At 37.2% G+C, this 23004-nt stretch overlaps 1 protein-coding gene across 5 annotated transcripts in view; it reads right to left on the bottom strand.

Annotated features, from left to right (window-relative positions):
• Kdm4c (lysine demethylase 4C) overlaps positions 1–23004 on the bottom strand; it is a 461014-nt gene that overhangs the window by 358233 nt on the left and 79777 nt on the right. For all 5 annotated transcript variants that reach the window (XM_004631706.2, XM_023715829.1, XM_023715827.1 and 2 more), the window contains 3 exons: positions 18825–18874; positions 7811–7914; positions 2065–2202 (listed from right to left, as the gene is read on the bottom strand). In XM_004631706.2, the coding sequence (XP_004631763.1) occupies positions 2065–2202; positions 7811–7914; positions 18825–18874 (292 nt within the window). The remainder of the gene's footprint in view (positions 1–2064; positions 2203–7810; positions 7915–18824; positions 18875–23004) is intronic.

The raw sequence follows: 23004 nt of genomic DNA, 5'->3' as shown, positions 1-23004 counted from the left end.
ACAGCAATTAACCACTAGGAAGAATGTATGCAATGTGTTAATTATTGAAACTGTCCTACCAATTTGGTTTGAAATTGTCTCATTGCTATTTGTTTCTCAATAAAATTATGGAAAAAAATTAGCTGGTCTTAATTAATGTAAAATTAGCTCACTAAAACTTCATTTTATCACTGAATATCATACATATTCTAAAACAAAATATCCAAAACTAAATAAAGAGTCATATTTCTACTAAACTATATTAATTGATATTCACACACCTATGTTTCTTCCCTCACAACAAATCTTTAAGATAGAGTTCTCCTAACTAATATGTGAATGAAGGGCTTTCTGCTGTTATACAGCCAGCCCCAACAGGAAAACTGAGCCTGAGACCCTGCCTACCTCTCCCTCGTGCACCACATCCTGACCCCACAATTAGGACAGAGTCTCTCAGCAGAGCTGTCAGAGAGGATCCATATGTATGCACCTCTCTCCTCAGTCACACCACTCTGCTTCCAGGCTTCTCTCTGATGCTAAAATGTCCTGTTCTGACCAATACCACAAACTAGTTGTGAAAGTTACAGCAAACAGGAAATTAGCAATTTTTCTGGAGACTCTAAATTATTGCAATAATTTCCTTATATGTTAGTGATTCAAGATGCAAACCATGAAATAACATCTATGGCAATCCCGTGACAATGGTGGTGAGCCTATGACACAGCTGCTACAGTGGACACACTGGGCCTTCTCTGTCCGCATGCAAGCTGAACTACCCTCCCTCCCAACCCCAGCAGCCAAACCTTCAGGTTTAACTGCAGTGTTGATACTTTATAATAAATAAGTGGGCTTGGGGTTGCAGTTCGAGCACTTGGTCTCTAAAAAGTTCTCCATCACTGCCTTTGACAAGAGCATTGTTTCAACACAGAGGCAAGCACTTCTGCCAAAGCACTGAAGTAGCTGGCCAATGTACAGTACACACACTGAGTTTCCTCTTTTTCATTAGACTTACAATACACTGGATGTCTAATGGAAATAAGTATTTCATTCTGCTTGTTTCTGAATCATCTCTCATAAATAGACAATCAGAGTAGAAAATGTCTAATAGGAGGGGCTTCAGTTTATGTCAAAAACTCATTCACATGCTTCTTGAGCTGCCAAAGCACTATATTATTTATATTTTAACTTGTTTTACAATTAAATACACATGTAAATCAAACCTGGAGTTTCATCCTTGAATATTCTACCTTCACCTAATGGTTCCACATGCAAGTTTATCAACATAGAATAAATCATACTGAGCTATACCATACTTTAGCCAAGATAACACTGTATAAGCTTTATCATTTTTCACTGAATCTTTGACAACTTTATATACTTAGTAAAACACAGTTTCTTTTAAAAGCTACCCTCTGCCAGCCTGCACCTTTGCCTTAAAGCCCACAGGAGAGAAAGTAAACCTAATAGAAACCACCATCACTTTGAAGATGTCCTCTATTTAACACAGCAGGGAGCAAGTAATTACATTTAATAGAAGTTGTTACATGTGAATAAAAATACACAGCATGTGAACTAAATTAAATATACTGGGCAAGAGGTACAAAATGTTATGTCACATTTATTGCTTTCAAAACCCTTATTTCTGCATTAAAGGCAGTTTTAATCACTTCTTACCATCTAACTTCAACCCTTGTTAGAACTTTACTAGTGATTCCTTCTCTTAAGTTGTATTCTAAGCCACAGACTAAACTATAACAAGGAAAATTCCACGTATATCTAGTTTGGAGTCTTTAGAAAATCTTGCACAAAACCTGGTGGCCTTAAGACAGAAAGTAAACAACAACTGCTTAAAATATCTACCAGGGTAAATTGCTCCACATTTATCCTCAAAACAGAAAATTATAGTTACAAGTGGTAATTCAGCCTATGCAAAATAAAAGTTGTCTAGTCTGAAACAAATTACTGTAGTAAGAGGCACAGAGTATGAATGATGAAAAGATATAAATGCTACACATATCCTAGGCTTCCCACTACATTAACAGAACATGCCTTTAATTTACACCTTATTTTTGAGGCATAACTTACCAATTTAGCAACTTTTCCATAGTCAATCCATCTGACAGTAGCAAAATTTGTAGATTCCGCACAGTTGAAACCATGATTGAAACCAGCATGGTAGCCATATGGGAAAGTGATCATAAATTCTCCAGCCTCCTGGGTGATCTGAGGGGTAGAAAATATGTCATATTTCTCTGAAATATGTCAGTAATAAAATTTCTCAAATTGTAAACACAATTAAAATATAAAAGAAAAAATGTCATTATCAGAGCTATGCCAGTTTAAAAGAAGTTTCCCAAAATTTTTTCTTCATCCGTCCATAGTGTTGTTTCAAGAAACTTTGAAAGGAATTTTCTAAATAAGATGTGACCTTGTGATACTTTAGTCAACTATCAAACCTATTCTAATATATCATATTTTATTTGAAAATGTCAGGGGCTGGGGAGATGGATCAGTGGAATAAGTGCTTCCCTGGCAAGCACAAAGGCCTGAGTTTGATCCTCATTCTACCAAAAAAAAAAGTCTTTAAGTTACTCAAATTAATATATTCATATTAGCAATCAATATATAATAATTAGCATTACTGCATTCATACAGAAAAAAATGTAACAACTAATACATGTGATGTTGCAAGTTATAGAAACTGACAACACATGCTGGACAGTTCTCATTGATAAACTTGGTAGTAGTCACCAATTCTTTCATAAAACTTAAAAACTATTCAATTAACTATGTTCTATTTAATAATAAAATTTCTATGCAAAGAATTACTCAAAATAGGGCCAACAAGAAAGCTCAGTGGTTTAAAGCACCTCTTTAGGCAAGATCAGACAGTCACAGGAAACCATGGTTCAAACCCTGGCACCACATGCTCCAACAGCCCTGCCCGCAGAGTGGGCTGAGTCAGAAAAAAAAAAAAAAAAAAAAAAAAAAAAATTACTCAAAATATGTGTACATTTGAAAGTGTCATAATTATATAACCCTTAAAAATGTCAGGAGCCTAAAAGTTAACATCAAAAAATGTATTTATTCTGCTATTTTAGACTGAAGCCTGTTTTTATAGTTACCAAAGCAAAACTTTTCTATACTGCAAGTTATAGAAAAAAGGGGAAAGCCAAAAATTTTAGTGTTATGTATTTAAAAAAAAAAACCCTCTACTTATTCAGTTCTAGATTATAAACATATTTCTTAGTTTGTCAGATGAAATAATGGTATTTGTACTGTATTACCCGACCTTAAAGTGTTTCTAATCTAACATTCAAAGGGGTAGAGCCTTTCATATTTCTTTGCATTGGTGCCAAGTAACATATAAAATAGTTATAGGAATTCTAATGAACCAAAGTTCCTCCCTGATAAATATAAAGCATTCAGTAAATGCTATCTATTTACATTGAAAACTTAGATTCTCTACTTACGATGACAAAATTGTGAAGTCACACGTTTCATTATCCTACTGACACATGAAGTGTTTATTTACATTAGTAATGCTCAGATAATAAATAAATGTATAGCTAGTTTGATCAACTTTGCCAAATGCATACTACTCATACCCCTATGACTTCCATCACACCAGGAAATACCCAGCATACCATCCAGTCCTATCTCAGTGACACTGTTCCAATTCCTTTCACCATTAGTTACCTCTTGCTGCCCTAGAACTTCATATAAAAGAAATGTAATTTTATTTTTCTCTAAATTTTCCAGGTGCTTCCATTCCATTCTGTTGCATGTAACTGAGTAGCTTGTTCCTAATTATTGACACTACAGTCGATGAATATACCACACTTCGTTTATCTAGTTATTGATTGATCCACATCTGGCCTGCTCAATATTTTCTTCACAGAAATAAAAATACACTTGAGCCCAATAAATCTATGGTATAAGACTTATTACTAGGAATCTCTCTAAAACCTGTCACAAATAAATTACTTAAAATCAGAGAGAAAAAAAAAATTAAAACATCCCCTATGTACTGTCACTAGCCCAGGAATTAGGCAGGATCCTCCCTCTACTGATCCACTGTAGCACAGACTAGTGTGTCTGTTATATTCCATTTCTTTTCTCCCCTTTCCTTCCCTCCCCTCTCATGTTAGGGATTGAATCCCAGGCTTTTACAGTAAGCCCTGGCCCTTCTGAATTTTGAGATACAGCCCTGCAAATTCCCTAAAGTACCCAGGCTGGCCTCAACCTTGTTTTTTTTGTTTGCTTTGTTTTGTTTTTTCCTGGCCTCCCCGAGTTTCCCCCAGGATTACAGATATACATCACCATGCCCATCAGAATTGCACATTTTTTCTAGAGCAATATAAATCTCACATATTCCACCACAACTATTTCTGAGATTATAACTGCCTTGACTATTTAACTTGTCTTGAACGTACACTCCTTGGTCAATGCCCTACACTTCATCTCAGCCTGACTGCACATGATCTGAGAATGTATTCGTGAGCACTGGCAGAACTTCGCCATCAGAACAGATGTACAATATCTACAGGGCTTTCCCAGCCCTGCTCAACAATCATGAACATGAAAACAACAAAGAACAATATAAGCAAGAATAATATTCAGGACACAGACTACCAAAACCAAAGTAGACACCAACTATTCTCCATTTTATTTATGAAAGAATAAAAGGAATTATTATCATCTATCATCATATTAACAAGAATAAAATTCAGAAACAACTTCACCAGGTAGCTCTCAATGTCAGGAGACTCTTCTTACATATAATCTGAAATTAAAGCAACTACATTGCCCCTTCTGTATATTTAATCAGAATAATTCTTGTGGCAGTTGAGCCCTCGAATGTTGGGAAATTAATATGCAGGTACAGATAAGTCTTTAAACATATAGGAGGCAGGCTGTAGAAACACAGGTGCTCATGCTGTAATCCAATCACCACTCAGGGGATCCAAAAAGAATGTACAGCAAGTACATTCCTTCCCCACAATGCTGAAATTTTTCTCAAAACGCTGGCCCACTCCAGTGAAATATCAGAGGATACTGAGCTGAAATAAGAGGCAGCTCAGCTGTCTGGCAGAGACAGACTTCTCAGGAATCAGCATGGTACCAGTGCTGCTGATCAACCATTTGAGAACATGCCCCCAAATTCTCTCATTTCATGAGTCTACTGAGTATCACTCATTGTCTAGGTGCTTCTTACTATCTGGTAAAAACAAAACTTGCTTGACTGTTTCTTCCCTGAGAAAAGTGGAGGGCTCCATTAGAATAATCGCTCCTCTGAACCTTACCTACAAATGATTTCTACCATCCTAAAAAATTCCCCTCTTGCAATGTTCAACAAGAGCACCTGTTTCCACTGACTGACAATTTTAGGTCTCTATCATTTCTAGAAACATGTTAGACCTAGTTAGCCAACACATAGGGCTAATTTGCTGTCCCTATGGGCATAAACTGATAAGTACAGGGACAGAATAGAAGAATAACTCCATTTTATCAGAAAACTAAAACAATCATCTTACTCTTATATCATGAAAAGAAGGTGGAGAAAATGTAAACAATTTAACAGGACACACCGGTTATCTGTTACAAATATTTTTCATATTATACATATGAATTAATATCCACAAATACACTGGAAGGACAAAATGTACTCCAACTAAGAAGTGATTACCCAAAGGAAAAGCACTGAGTTAAAAAGATAACATATACTATACAAAGGCCTTTATTTAGATTATCTGTTCTCATTCTTGCTAAGTAGTTTTATTTTGTTGTGGTTTGGCTTGATTTGGTTTGGTTTCATTTGGTTTGGTTTGCTTTGCTTTGCATTGCTTTGCTTTCCTTTACTTTGTTTTTTAAGAGAGGATCTCACTGTGTAATTCAGGCTGGCCTTGAACTCACTTTGTAGCCCGGGCTCACCTCAAACTTTCAGCAATCTACCTGCCTCAGCCTCCTAAGTGCTGGGATTATAAATCTGCCTCTATGCCCAGCAACTATCATTATTACCTCCACTTTAAGATGAAGAAAGTAAGACTGAGAAAAATTATATAATACCAATAAGAAATGAATTCCAGAGGTGTATTCTCCAGTCCGTGCTGCCATTTACTCTGTTGTATGTTACAGAACCATCAACAGAGAACAAAGTCCTTGACAAGCACAGTGGCCTGCATCAAGGTGGAAAAGAGTAGGCAGACTTCACAGGAAGAAGTGCCACTGTCAACTGGCCCCCTAAGTCAATGATGGCTCCTCATCTCAGGTAGAAAACTTACACTGTTGTTTCCCACAGAAAGCAAAAATATCCTGAGGATCCACTGCTTTTCCTAACCCCCTCTCCTAAAACCATCCCTAAAACTACTGCCAATGTCCAAACCAACTCTAACCAGAAGGATTCCTCCTGGGGAACGAACACTAGTTCACTCCTTCTGGCAGGCAAAAACAGTTTTATCTAAGTTGCCTTCTATTATCTGAGCTTAAACAGAAATGCCTACCAAAGCTAATACCCACCACGGAAAAGAAACACTTCATGATGTGTCTGCAACCCACAAAGCCTGCCACGCAAGCGGTCAGCCAGTGAGGCAGAGCCCTCACAGGACACCTGCCAGTGCTGTAGCCCGCCCTCTCCACACCCAGAGCCCCTCAGGATACACAGCTTGCAGGCAGGATTTTCCACAAGTATGCAAGTAAAGCATGCTCCTCACAAGCACAGCATGTCCCCAGCCTGGCCACTGCATGGCCATTCTGTGAAGGAATGGGAACTGGCTCAGGTGGAAGAACAGTTCTCAACACTCGGGGAAATCCTCCTGTGAACAAAGCCCTCCAACAACAGTAGGACCTAAGGTCACATTGAGGACCTAAGATTAAGAACATGTAATGACTAAATCACAGGTGGAAAAGCTTCTAAGGTGGAAAACAGCAGGATTGGAGAGGGGAGGCGCTAAAGAAAGAGAAGCTATTTTTTAATGTTTCTGCAAGTAGCTAAGTACTTAATCTCCTTGAGACTGAGAGAGTGCTTTCATTTATCTGGTCAAAAAGCTTTTCTCATTTCAACTTCTTCATTAAAAAGTTCGAGCTCTATAGTACTTCTGACCCAGGAACCACTATGGAAACAAAGAACATGGGCTGCAGTATCTACTGAGTTTCATAAAACTGAATTGTCAGAAATATTTCATAGAAGCAATATATGATTACTAAATTATCGACAATTTTATTCCTTAAGAAAACTACAATTTTAGTATGTTCAAAAGTGTTTAGAAATGCTAATCACTAATACATTTTTTGTCCATGGTACTGGGGATTAAACCTGGGACTTTCACAGACAGCCATATCCCTAACCCTTTCTTCACTTTTACTTGAAGCCAGGGCCTCACTAAGTTGCCCAGGCAGGGCTCCATCTGCAGTCCTTCTTCTGCAGCCTCCCGGAATGCTGGCACTGCAGATGTGTGCCACCATACCAGGCCACAATCACTAATTTTAACTGACCTAATTGCTAAAATAATTGTTCTAAGTTTATTTTTTAAATAGAAAACATTAATTATATTATCCATATAAAATGTGTTAATGTAAAACCATTAACTCTTACTGTGTAGAATGTGCTGCATGTGACTATTATTATGCATGAAGTATATAATGACATAAAATCCTTAGTAACTACAGCTTGAACTTATGTAGATAAATGTTATAAAACATGAACTTGGATTTCTCTGCCCATATCCTAAAACTATAACCTAAAGTCAAAGATATGTTGCCTTATGTTAAGTTCATCTTAAACACAAAGTATACAAACAAATCAATTTCTGAAAGAGTAATATTAAAATACCTTGTCAAAAGGAATCCCGTATTTCTTCAGTACTGATGGAGAAATCAGTGTCATCTTGTGGCGAAGAAACGCATCACATCCTTGGGAGCTGCTTGGGAAAAAACCTAAGTAGACAAACAGCATTGGGTCAATTAAGAGCAAAGTTAAAAGAGTACATACAAATATACATATCTCAAACTTTAGTATCCTTATGGAATGGAATCAAACTTTAGTATCTTTATCTATATTTGTACACATATAGATTAGCTCACTACCAAAAAACTTGAGAACCAAAAATCAAAATCAGAATTCTTAAAAATTAAAAGATTCATTTTTACATCACCAAAAAATAAATTTCCTTATCGAAAGATTTAGTGCACCAAATACATAAAAGAAGAAAGAATCATTTTGTACCATTTCCCAAGAATTGTTTTGTACCATATAAAATTACTAGACTTTAGGAATCAAATTTAATTAGAATCATATTTGGATTCAATCTGCCCAGTATCTCCTAAATGGGTAAAATATTAAATCAGGTTGTGAAAATAAGTGTGCTTTTTAAAAACATTTTCACATATTTGGTACAGGGTCTTACTATGAAGCTCTGACTCTTCGTTATCCTCCTGTTTTCAGCCTCCCCAGCACTGGGATTACAGGCAAGCACCATACATCCCATCTCAGTGGCCAGTTGGATTCTGGGGCAGGGCCGGCATGGATGCGCTACAGAGGGTTACCCACATCCCTGCGCTTGCCAGGCAGGCCCTTAGAGCATTGAGCTTGGCCCTAAATGCACATTTTAATAGTGGCATCTCTCATCTGACAGCACTCGTCCAAATGCCCAACATAAAGCACATTTCTAGCAGCTTCTTGCCTCTTTTCCTTATTTTCTAATCAACTTAAAACTGCTAACTTCAAATGTTGTAAATTAGTTAACAATGACCAATTGAATCTTTAGAAATAATTAGTAGAAAGGATTTTGAAGGTCCCCATCATGAAGAAATGATATATATCTAAGATGATAAAAATGCCAATTTCCTTTATCTGATCATTACACATGGTATGCATGCTATGAAATGTCACACTGTACTACATAAATGTACAAGTTCTGTCAAAATAAGTAAAAATATATTTTTAGAAAACTACTATTAATTCTTGGAAGCACTTTTTGGATGGCACCTCTATAATGCTTGGGAACCTGCCTCAGCAGCTGAAGCACTTTGAGGGTACATTCTCTTCCCTTCAACATACAGTATGCTCCAGACTGACTTCAAGGCCGCAGTTCTCCTTGAGCAGACCCTCACTAACTTGGTGATGGAGGCTACAGACATGAAAAGGAGCAGGCTTAATGCCCTGATTGTTACTTCCTCCCAGAGAGGGCAACCTATCTCCCTGCAGGAGAGGAAAGCACGAAAACACCAAGAGGAGAGCAAGAGACAGAAGACGGAGGGGACCACAGCAGAAGGGCACAGAGAGAGAGAGTTGGCCTCCAAATCTTCAATCCTCCTGCCCAAGTGCTGAAACTACAAGAGCGCACCAACACAAACAGAATACACAAGACTTGACTGATTCCATCATATGATATGTGAGGCAACAATGCATTAAAAAAAATTGCAGCAGGAGCCAATGAAGTACAAACAACCACCTGCTAAACATAGTATATTCTGAATGGCAATCTGCACCTAAACTGTTTTTTTTTAAAAAAGGGGAAAAAACACCAAAAAATTGTTTACCTACAGAAAGAACAGAAATACTATCATTCTCTACAATCAAAATTAAAGGGAGGGGGTGGGGAGATGGCTCAGTGGAATAAGCGCTTCCCTGGCAAGCACAAGGGCCTGAGTTCAATCCTCAGTTCCAAGGGAAAAAAAAACAAAAATTAAAGGGAGAGTTTAGCCTTATTTGGTCATTTCATGCAATCCTCTGCTTATGGCTACTACTTATGACACACAAATACAAAATAAAATGTTAACAAATGGAAAGTGCCACAATAATGTAAAGGTCAGGTCTACACATACAATCTTACCCTAAGTCCCCTGCACGGAGACAGTAAGGCACACCAGGCAGTCATCAAATGGAAAACTCATGGAAACATTTTGATAAACAATTCAAACTATTTATCACACCTTTGAAGTCTGAAACTTTGTGCAGCATTAAGTTTTAAATTCATATCAATGAAGAAAGTATATTTAATTCATTTTTTATATGGATTTCTCATCAGGACCTGAACAATGTAGTGACTGGCCATAAGTTAATTTAAATTTGAAAACCACAAAAGGAAGGTAATATGCAGGATATTAAGAACTTCACATTGGATCAGAAAGTATATTTACAATGCACCATCAAAACTGTGTTTTATATCATCCTGGAAAATGTTTTATAACTACCACAAATTATGCATGACTCATGTGTCTTAAAATAAACTGTATCTCAAAATACCTGTAGGACTACTTGGCTCATCCTTTAGTTCCAAGGTCTACAAAAACTATTTTATGCAACATATAAGCAAGTCGATAGAACCAGGAAACTATTTGATACAAAAGTGATACTATTTTTAAAGATTCAAAACTGGCCTACTTACAGAAAGGTAATAAATGAAAACAACACTTTGGAGTTACCTATATGAAAATGACAAAACCAGATCTCACAGAAAAGAGGAGACATAACTAAAAACTTCACATAAGATTGCCAAGAGTAAAAAAAAATAGTAATAATAAAAAAAAATTTAAAGACTGTAAAGAGTTTTTCAAGTCACCAATTATAGAAATAATTCAGCATGGATCAAAGTTTTTGCAAATAAGTTCTTAAAATATGCCTTTCTGAATTCATTTTTTGCGATATTTACTTTACTAGAGGTCTTTTTAAAAAATTTAGTTCACTTGCAGTGAACCTTCAAGTTATGATAGGCCTCATATACTAACAACTTGGTTTGCCACCAAAAGTTTAGATCTCACTTGGAACCAAAGTCTTGAGTTACAACTCAGGTACCCACTGCTTGTACAATTGTAAACAAAAGACTTGGATGCCAGAAAAGTGTACGAAAGTGAACAGAAGTGTCAGTCTAAAGGGAGATGTGTGTGTTTGTGTGACTTTTGTCAGTGCTTTGTATAATCAGTAAGATTATTGCAATGAAAATGGTCCCCAAAAAACTAGAAAATAAGCCTAAGAAAGAAGGGAAGGTAAAAAAAAAAAAAAAAAGCAATTACAATCAAAAAGAATACTGTTAAAGAAAAGATAAAAAGACAACTTTAGACCAGTTTTTAGTTCTAAAAAAGTTGAGTCCTACTGAGTCAGAAGCAGGTCCTAGCGGGCTACAGACTCTCCCGAGGAAAGAACCCCAGAAAACCAGATTCCTGATGTTCCTATGGAGGGAGAGTCTTCCAAATAACCACCTCCCATTCCATCCTCCCTTCCTCGAGCCAGAGATGTCAACTTGAATGGTAAGCATAGTAGGACATTGTTGTTTCTGGTAAACCAGGCCCATTCTATAACTTTCTGACAAATGCACTATAAAAATTACTGGTGCTTATGGCATAATATGCAAATGATACTCTTTTTTATTACAAAAAAGTTAAAGGGTGCTTTGGGAGGTTCAGAATGCATTATGGGTATTTGTATTATTTCTTAGGGGAAACAGTCTTGACTTACAGCCAACTTGAGTTACAAACAGCTACAGAAAAGTATGTAAATCAAGAGCCCATTATATTTATTTAAAAGTAATCTCTAAAGCCTATCATAGTTCAATGTTAACTACTATAACACTCTGAAAATTGTACTAATTTATCGTCTGTCACACACACACACACACACACACACACAAACACATTCACAAACACAAACACACCATCAGAACTGCCCATTGTTTCATACTCCTAAGGACCAGGAAATTCAAAGGAAGTTCTGTGGTGCCCCTCGGTCATGAAATAGTGGCAGCCCTCTGGACATCCCACTTGACGCACCAACAAGTAAGATGTCAACTGCAAACACACAATAAATCTGGTACCTTATTCTGTAGCACCTACTTTCACATCACTGGGTTTGCTTTCAGATAAAAACATATTGAGCAACACAACAATATAAACTCTGTGTGAGTTGGGGATGACTGGAATCCACTCTCTGATCACTCAAAAAGGCTCTGAAAAGGGCCAGGGGAGATAGCTCAGTGGCCTAAGCACCTGCCTGGCAAGCACAAGGTCCTGAATTCGATCCCCGGTACCCCTCCCTGGCCCCCACACACACACAAAGGTTATGAAGGACTAGAAAGGCAGCCTACACTGAAGTGTGAGGTACCCATAGGACTCTGAATAGATCTTACCCAAGCCTCTGTTCACATGTACTCAACAAACCAGCTTGCCTGAGCACCAACTCTGCTTTCTCTATGCTCCTAACATACACATGTACATCTTCACCACAGTGAGCAGCAGAGGTGTTTTATTCCTAAATCTTCATATTTTTAATTACTTAAAACCAGCTTCACCTTGCCCACTTATAAAGAACTTGGTTTTCTTTGGCTTTGACTAGCCACAGAATCAACCAACACATATATATATTATCCATCCAACTGTACAATCAAGGAGCTACTGCTACCTGCTTTACTGTGTTCTTCTGGGAATTTAATGAGATAATTCACACAAAAGTACACCTTGGCCAAAAGATGAAAATCTATTTAGTATAGGGTCTACAGGGTCTCACTACACAGATCAGACTCAGTGATTCTCCAGTTTTCAGCCTCCCAAGTGCTAGGATTACAGGTGTATGCCATGTCTCAGCACACCCCGGGGTCGAGGCCATCATGGAATGTCAAGGATCGAACCCAGTCCCTGGGCCTGCCCAAGTAGGCACTTTAGTCCACAATGTTTACAAATTATGTACATTGGAAGTAGGACAGTTTCTTCAATAAATGGTCCAGGGGAGGTGGAGGTATGGCTTAGTGGTGCAATGCTTGCCTAGCACACACAAAACCTGAGTTCAATCTCTAATACTAGAGCAAAAAAGCAGATAAATATTTTTTAAAATGAATGATGCTGGGAAACTTGGAACCCACATACAAAGAATGAAAGTAGATTCTCTCATTTTATATAAAAAAACTAAAAATTGATCACACACCTAGTAAGACATAAAACTGTAAAACTACTAGAAGAAAATACAATGAAATCACCTTAGGACATTAATATCACTTAAAGGTATCTAAAAGCTTTTTGGATAAGACCCCACACACCACAAAAAGCAAAAGCAGTAACAGAAAAATAGTGTTATATCAAAAGAAGAAGCTTCTGTACAGCACAGGAAACAAAAGAGTGAAGAAGCAACCTATAAAATGGGAAAAGTATTCATCAAAAGAATAATCAGAACATATAATACAAACGCCTCAACAGAAAAAAAAAAAGTCTAAATAAAAAGTGAGAAGATTTGAATAAACATACACGGAAAAAAAATGTTTCCATAATGAAAACAAACAAAACAAAACGAAAAATGCCAAGAGATTAGGAGGCAGCTCAGTGATAGACTATGAAGCCCTGGGTTCAAACCCCAGTTCCACAAAAAGGAAAAAAAAAGTTTGCAAAGAAAATAACCCACCTCACTATCATTAAGGAAATGTAAATCAACATTACAGAGGTATCATCTCATCCCAGTTGGAACAGTTATTACCAAAAAAAGAAAAAAATAATAATAAAAGCAGGACCAGATAAGAGATTGTCTCCCCGAGTTCCACTCTACATCAGGGGCCCATATGCCATGCATATCTATATTGACTGATAGAATTTTCTAGGAGTAAAAGAAAAAAAATCATACTTATACTCATCTTAGGATCAAGAAACATCATGCTTCTCAAAAGCAACTACTTTATATATTTATCTCTGGAACATGGTGTCTTGTATAAGGGGCAAGTTTTTTCTACTTCAAGCTAGTTGCAGAAAATTCAGTTAAAATTTCCACCCAGTTTAACAGATCAGTAGGCTATTACTCACAAGGCTTTTTAACTGAATTCCTGAGAACACTTTGTATCTCTTCTCACTTCTTCATCCCTTGACATGTTATATAAGCAGTAATGTACGGTCAACCAGGAAGCCCCACGTAACCACACAAGAGATCAACCAGTCAAGCTAACCAGAACTTTCCTGGGCCTCTACCTACCACAACTTCACTCTTCAAATCACAGAAATCTTCATTTCCTACAGAACTATTTCCTGCTAGCAGGCATGGTCTTCCTAACTTCTTCCTCCTTGTTCTTACTGCCTCTTCTCAGAACTACCAGGAACATAACTAGATATAAAATATCCAAACACATACAGAGATATTACAGACATCAAATTATTAGAAAATTAGGTTCAGAGATTGTTTCACTATTTTTAATGTGGCCCAGTAGGTTATTAGATACAAATAAACATACCCTGATACACCACTCATTGATCTCCGTATCTAAAGCATGTGCTAGGCATAAAGGCAAAGGATATGATTGGTCTTCTTCATTTTTATGTCTTACGGGGACCTTTAAAACATTATTTATAATCAGGAGTATTGTATTTACAAGGCTGTCAAAACCAGGCATTTTAATATAGTATTTCAGACCCCCAGCCACTAAATGAATGCTTAAGGAAATAACATTTACCATGTTGAGAGCTAATAAAAGTAGTTCCTAATTCCAAGAGTGAGGTATGAAAACAGATCAATTTAGAATCTGTTTATAAAATTAAAATTACTGATTATTTATTTCTGCCTTATATTCTCTTGGCTCATAATTGTTCAGACCGAAATGTCTTAAGGTATTTAATGGAGGCTTCTTGGAAGTCTGCATATACGCCCTATTTCGTTTTGTTTTGTTTTGTTTTTTAACTTTTATTTATTTATTTATTTATTTATTTAGTGTGTGTGTGTGTGTGGCCAGCTCAGCCCACCAGGGGGCGGGGCTGGCTGGCATGTGGTGCTGGGGGATCGAACCACAGTCCCTGTGCTTTGCCAAGCTTGTTCCAAGGAGATGCTTTAGACCACTGAGCCATCTCACCAGCCCCAGAAACCCACCAGCCAGCGTGTTTTCCATGTAGATTACACATCAGCTGGTTTTGGGGGGTTTTTTTGGTGGAACCGGGAATTGAACTCAGGCCCTTGCGCTTGCCAGGGAAGCGCTTATTCTACTGAGCCATCTCCCCGGCCCCTATACGCCCTATTTTGAACATTACTTCAGGAAATTCACAGAACACCTGCCTACATTTTACCCGCAGATATCTGTGGAACAAGAATCCTTGAAAATCACTCTCAGAGCCTCTACTGAGAGGATTTTTAATTCAATTAATACATGTTTGCAGTACATAATGACAGCATTCATCATGGGGATCTACAGGCTTAAACTTAAGACTACTAAGCATTTAAAGGGGAAGAAGAAAAAAAGCCCAGGGATGTAGTTCGTGGCTAGAGCAGTTGTCTTGCATGTGTGCCCATGACCCTGGGCTCCTTCAAACCCCAGATAAGCTAAAATGAAGTACCCACTCATAAAAATGAACTAAATTAACAGTGATTATTCCATTCCCTTTTACTGAACATGGCTTTTTCAAATAAGAGGACAGCCAGACCCAGCAGTGGGAGTCTATATAATCCCAGCCACTGACAAGGCTAAGGCAGAAGATCCTTGAGCCCACAGTATGAGGCCTGCCTGAGCACCATCAAATAAATACACAAATAAGATTTAACAAATAAAATTTCTAAAGAAAAAATAAACTTTAAATAAATAAATAATCTGGGTAATAAATCTGTAATCTCAGCACTCAGGAGGTTGAGGCAGAAGGATCATTGCCAAGTTCAAGGCCAGCATGAACTGTACAGTGAACATTATGGCAATAATTGCAATGTCTTGAATGTTTCAAAAACACAATGGACAGATGGACAGACAGATAGACAGACAGACAAGGACAGACAGACGGAGAGATAAAGAGAGACAGGCAGGCAGGCAGAATTAAAGCTAAAGTACCTCTTACGAGTATTTCTAAAAAAATCAATTCATTTGTACTAACATATTGCTTAAAACAGGAATCTTGTTAATCATTTGCACTTCCTAAAGCACATATCCTAAAGCACATACTATGTCCTAAAGCACATACCTCTCCTTAGTAACCAAAATTTTCACCAATGTAAATCTTTAATTTTAATAGCATTTTATTTACAATGAGACAAATGGAACATGCTCTCTTTCACAAAGGTTTCGGATGCTCCCATTTTAATCTTTATTTTATTTAATGTTGTAGCAAAGATACTGTCTTATTTCTAAAACAGATGAGACTCAGACATTCGAAAACTTAAATCTTCCAAATAGTCATTCATAACATTACAGCTCTACTCTCTTTCTTATTTGCAATTCAACTGTACCCAATGAAAAATTGAGAAAAACGTATGGCATTACAGATGAGCATAACAAGTATAAAAACTGCAGCAATTTTCTTAAGTTTTTTATTACATTTATGTCTATCTAACATTGGAAAAACTGTGTAAATGCAAAAGCAGCTGGAGGGCAAAAGCAAACTTCTAACTGTATCAGATGCAGACCTAATACTTTGCAGATAAAATGCCTGCAGGTGCCACAGTCAATCAAGATTTTAACAGAAACCAAAGATGAGAGCACTCACGCATAAAAGGCAGGGGTGAGAATTATGATATGCAGACAAGATAATGGAAAATATCTGAGCCTACTTTCCATTTTATGTATCAAGTGCTGCCCTGACCTAGACATTAGATAATGTTCCATCACATTTACTACATTATTTTATCATTTTAATTATTTAACTGAATTCAATTAATTTGGATGGCATCTGGTCAGTGGATACAGATCCTCCACTCTCTTGCAAGGTCTTTTGCCTGTTTTGCTTCTCAAAATATGCTGCAAAAGAAGTTTAAAGTTCTTGTTCATTTTTTTTAAGTTTACTGACCTCTTATGATTAAACCATTATCACCTATCTTCCTATAATGCCATTTTCAGACTGTGTATTTCAAGTATTAATAAGCTCTTTACAGCACACATGTTAGTGTGAACTAAAACTGCAAAATTTACATTGGCTTCATTTTTAAAAGTTCTCTGGAAAATGGTAGAATAATTATTACAGAGAAGACGGTTCAGCATATAGCTTTAGCACGAAATTCACTGCCTACGTATTTAAGGATTATGGTAATCATCTTCTAAGCTCTGCTCTAATCTATTATCCAGAACCAGGACTCATCCACCTTAATATTCATGAAAATAGTTCCTAACAAAGTTCAAGACTACAATTACACTGCTATTATTACCATAATGTATTGCATTTTAAAAACACTAGAGCTTTTTAGTTATTAGCCTGCCAAAATTATAATAATGCTTCTTGCAAATGTGATACTATAACTATTCCTTCTAATATTTCCCTGTAATCTGGGGAAAATAACTTTTAGATACCATTAATAACTTCTCTTCAGTAGTCTCAAGTCAAAGAATAGCATTTCTCAGTGTTCCCATTTCATTATTAAATGAAAGCATATACAGTGGTCCCTCACCTATAATGGAGGCTACGTTACAGACACTCTCACAATAAGTAAAAATCAGTGAAATAGTGACATCATATTTATTTTAGTATTTATAGGTTTTAAGGCTTTATTAACCCTACCAAACTCTTTCCTACAATTAACCATTTTAAAAACACCACTAATGTTCTTAATCACTTTCTAAACTCATAAACCTACAATTTTAACATACGTATAATGCAAAATCCCCAATATAGAAAAAATCCATGATAAATCACTTATAGAATATTTTTTGAAAACCCATGAAACAGTGAGTCCGCAAAAGTCGAATTGCAAAATAGCAAGGGACTACTGTATAACTCAGGGACAAAACTCCTTCCTAACAAAAGGCAAATCTAGCATACCAATGAAATTGAGTTCAGTGTCTGACCAAAAAGGGCACATCTCACTCAGGATTCAGTCCTGTATAAACTGAGAATGTCTTGCTTCTCAGTTATCTCACAAATGGAATTCAAGCAGGTCACTACCAATCTCCTGTGGGCAGAACAGCTGACAAAACATAAGACAAGAACAGTGTGGTAGGGTTTGAGCTTTCTCCCTATGTGTAATGCTACCTGGCAAAACTTTAGGAGAGAGGAGAAGACAAGAAGGTGGTTGCTTTGGTGGGCACTCTCTGCAGACACAAGCAGACATGGGGTAAAACCAGCCAGAGAGCGATCAGAGGAATTCTTCGTTTTGGCCCTTAAGAAGATGAAGAAAGCTATAAAAAATTAAAATTAAAGTAGCAGTAAGATTAATCTTGCCATTTCAAGAGGACATATTCTCATGTGGTAACAAGTTAGCCACAATGAGGGCTGGCCAGATAGCTCAGCAGACTAAAGCGCCTGCTTAGGCAGAGGGCAGAGGCCAGGGTTCAATCCCCAGCTGCAGTGCCAGCCCCACCCCGGGGCATGCTGAGACGGTGATTGAGAGTGGACGTGGTGGTGTGCGCCTGTAATACCAGCACTTGGGAGGCTGAAAACAGGAATAACAAGTCACTCTACGTAGTAAGACCCTGTAGATCCTGTACTAAAACTACACAGGAAAAAAAAAAAGTTACCCACAATGCTCACATTTTATTTCTGTAAGAGCAGTCCCAGGCTCAATGGACCATACAGAAACTGCAGGTCACAAGTGATATGAAAAAACCTTTTCTGCAAGTGATACTGAAACATAAAAAGCAGTCATAAAACACCCTCATCTGAGAAACTGGGAGCAACAACACACTCTTTGGAAAGACATAAAGAAGTAGAAATATTATTGGCACAATAGTGTTAAATACTTTATAGATGACTAAAAAAAAACTGCCAAAGTACTATCACTTGTACATTATGAAATAGGAAAAATATCCACAAACTAATGTGAAAAAAGTTAAAATTTTTCAAATTAAAGAAATAGCAAAAAGGCAGTAACTTCAAAAAGATAAAGTTAACAAAGTGATATTCTATACTGTTATTCTATACTACAAAACGTCTCAGAAATACGGATGCTATCAAAGTGAGAAATTGAAAGCAAGGCTTACCTTGAGCTAGTCTTTCCAGTCGTTTTCCATGTTCCGGGGGTATAGCATACCTAAAATGGTAAACACAAATAAAAATTGTGAGTGTGTAATTTCTTGGCTAGTATCCTAAAGGTAAAAAAAATTGAACAGCAAACTCCTCTTAGATGAACTGACTGGAAAGTAAGAAAGCAAGCTGCATCACAGCCCTTCACAGTAAATGGAAGAAAAATCAATTTACAAATTGTCTATCCATACTCTCAAATACATCTTAAAGATTAGGAAACAATGATCCAATGCCAGTAAACCACTAAGCCATGAAGAAAGCATCACCTAGACTCAAACACCTTCCGAATTCTCACAGCACTCCAACACACAGGGCTATTTGTGGGAACCTGAAAGCTGGGTTAGTTTCAACTTTGTTTTCAAGAAAACCTAGGTTACTGTCATTTTTTAACTTTTAAAATATTTTTATTGGCAAGTAGGACAGAATATAAATTATAAAAAAATTCGTATTTCTCCCAAGCTTTTCTAAAAACACTGTAATTTTAAAATAGGTATTAAACAAAAGTTACCCAATGTGACTGAGGATGCAGCTGAGTGGAAGAGTGCTTTCCTAGAGTGAGGGAGACCCTGGGTCTCATCCCCAGCATTGCAAGGGAGGAATATCAGGTACAGAATATAGCAAATTTACAATTTAATAATAAAGACCACCCCCAAAAAAATCTTTTTTTTAAATATCACTAGCCTTAAAAATGTAACTTCTTATTTATGATTATGCAACTCTTCACATCTTGATGACAGTAACAGTTCACCCCTGAAGACACTAGTACTCATTTCTGTTTATTTGGTTTTTTGTTTTTTTTGGCGGAACCAGGGATTGAACTCAGGCCCTTGTGCTTACCAGGCAAGTGTTTATTCTACTGAGCCATCTCCCCGGCCCCACTACTACTCATTCCTAACTACTAGTGTTTTCAAAAGTACAATACTTTAAATCATTTACTGTGCAGTTCTTCAATTTTTTTTTTTTTTTTTTTTTTTTTTTTTTGCGGAACCGGGGATTGAACTCAGGCCCTTGTGCTTGCCAGAGAAGCGCTTATTCCACTGAGCCATCTCCCCGGCCCCTAGTTCTTAAATTTTAAAGCAAGAACCCCACAATATGCTTACAAATCTGATTTTTTTTTTTTATGTGTGTGTTACCAGAGATTGAACCCAAGGCACTCTACCACTGATCTACAGCTCCATGGCCCTTTTATTTTTTAATTTTTATATAGGACCTACTAAACTGCCCAAGTAGAACTTGAACTTGCAATCCTCCTGTTTTAATCTCCAAAGGGCTGACACTAAAGGCATGTACTATTTCACCTGGTTTTAAATATAAATTTTGAGATAATTTTTAATGACAAAATTTATAGGTAATAAAAAAACAAATTTAAATGATTGTCTAATGCTTAAAGTAAAAAATGACATACTTTTAAGACAACAATATGCAACGTACTAATTATTGAAACTGTCCTACTAATCTGTTTTGAAACTATCTCACTGCTATTCGCTTCTCAATAAAATTTTTTTTAAATGATATACTTTTCCCAAGACCTCAGTTTCCCACAATTAGGAAATATATAACTCCATATATAGTAAACACTGCATTTTACTGAAGAAATTTATATAAATGTACTTAACACCATACTTGGTTTCATTTAATGCCATTGATAAAGTATGAGAAGCTTAGCTGGATCTGAGGCAATTCATTAAAAGAAAGAGGCACTGTTTTGAAGGCACCGCTAATGAAATTATTCCAACTGAATTAGTGAGATAAAATTTTAGCATAACTAAATGGCAATAACAGTGTATATATACATAAGGCTGCCTTTTATCAATTTCTTTCTTTTTTTTTTTTAATGTATTTAGTACAGGGTCTCCAGGGTCTCACTACACAGACTGGACTTGTAATGATCCTACTGTTTTTAATCCCTGGTTTACATCACAAACATATCCAGGGGAAAAAACTAAAAACAATGTGTCCATCTCAGTCATAGGTATCACCTCCCTCATGACACACATGTGCACGCTCGTGTACATAGATGTAATGGGTATGTGCTTCCCCATAAAGGACTGGGTGTAAATGGACATATTTATTTATCCAGACCACTTTTCAGAAAGAGACAGAAACCAGAAAGAGACAGAGACAGAGACAAAGACAGAGAGAGACAGACAGACAGAGACAGACAGAGACAGAGAGAAACACACAGACAGACAGACAGACAGAGACAGAGTGAGAGACAGAGAGAGAACTAGCAAAGATGTATCTAAAATATAACTATCTGTTCTTATAACAGATAAATGTATCCAACTGGCAAAGGAAGGAGGATGAGGAAGTTAGACTCTTCCCTCACTCTGGCCCTCTGTGTGCTCCTCCTGTGATCTGTACCACTTCGATTCAAAACTCTTCTACAATTTTGTCCCAGTTGTCTTCATTAGCCTGGTCTTTTAAATCCTTTTCCCAAGCATGCTATTTGCCAGGTACTACTGTCTTATCTTGGTCAGATGGTTTACTTAATTAGTTCTAATTTTCTATACATTTGGAATGATGTCTCAGACTATTATCAAATTCTATAAAACATGGTTCATTTTAAGATCATAAATGAGTACAAATAAAATTCTTATCATTAACAAACCATTGTTACAGTTCAAAAGCTTCAAAGGAAATCTTTTTTCCAATCACACACACAGGGCGATATGCAATATTTCCTGTTCCCAGATAGAGACAAACTTGCACTGCTGGGCTTGTGAGACAGCTCATCAGACAAAGCTCCTGCTTAGGCACCACATGGTACACCAGGCCCACCGCCAGGCCCCGCCCCCAGGCACACTGAGCAGGCCACCAAGACCAGGTATGGTGGTGCACCTGGTGCTGGGGAGGCTAAAAACAGGAGGCTTACTAGGAGTCTGAACTGCACAGTGAAACCCTGTACCAAATACATTTTAAAAATTCCTACAGTGTGGTTACATACGGTGAAGTAAGATAATGTGAAAACAACTTCAAGGACAGGCAAGTCTCTACCCTGCTGCGGTCATTATCTTGCTCAAAGTTAACAAGTTATCTCCATGTTCATCCTGTGATATATTTGCATGATCCTCTCCAGTGTTAAAAATTCTATGTTTTATAAAATAGTATTTTTAAAATAGCACATAGTTGCATAATGTTTCATGGAGAAACAACTTGAAGAGTTTCCTGCATGCACCTAAAGCCTTTAGGGCCTGACAGAGAAAAGTCAAATCTGGTAAGCAGTATGCAAGCATGACTGGACAGTAATTATTACCACACAGTTGTTCTGTTCATCATCAGGTTCAACATGAGAAAGGAACTAGGAAGCACTAGTATAAATTTTTACAAATTTGTCTAATGCTCAAACTACTGTTTCTTATAGATGACTACCTCATGCAATGGTCAAAAAGCAATATGCACATAGGCACCACCTTCACAACCACAAATCCTTAGATATTTACACTCCACTCCCCATAGGCTGGACCACGAATTATTTTATTTTTCACATAGGCTTCTCCCCCACTCAACTCCAACAGCTCCCTCTGCTCCAAATCCAAGCTCCCGAACTCATACAGATTCCAGCCCCTTTAAGCTTTCTTTAAACACCATAAGATGCAGAAATTGTGAAATACAGCATTTCAATTGTGTTTTTCAAGTACCATTTACCACTTTTTTTTTTTCAAGTTTTCTCTATGAACTATCCTCTTCACAGGTCTCCTTTCAAAACAGGCTCTGTGCATTCACTGGTTTACCAGTACTACACAAAGAGTAATTCTCATTCCTTGGACCATTCCCTCAAAAGGCTCCATGTTTTTCTTTTACTGCCTTGGCACTGTCAACAATGTGCTAAAGGAATATGCATTCTCAGCTGCCCAGACCTCTGTCACTGTGCTCTCAGGGACAGTAGCCAATGATGTGGCTGGCACCTCTCAATGGCCCAGCTTCTGCCCATACCTCAAGGAGAGCCCCTGCCAGGTTCAAGACACGTTAGCCGGTGTGTCCCAAAACAGGGCCACCCTTGCTTCTCCCTGCCATTACAATAACCAAACAAAGAAGGGTAACTGTAAGCAAACTGCAAATTACAGCTACAAAGAATAAAATCATCAATTCACAACCGAACAGTTTTAGAATATTTTTGAGAGTGGTTTTTTTTTT

Source organism: Octodon degus, unplaced genomic scaffold, assembly GCF_000260255.1.
Source record: "Octodon degus isolate 3935 unplaced genomic scaffold, OctDeg1.0 scaffold00044, whole genome shotgun sequence".
NCBI lineage: Eukaryota > Metazoa > Chordata > Mammalia > Rodentia > Octodontidae > Octodon > Octodon degus.
Note: the sequence above shows the minus strand (reverse complement) of the source record. Positions and strands in the feature narration are given on the sequence as shown.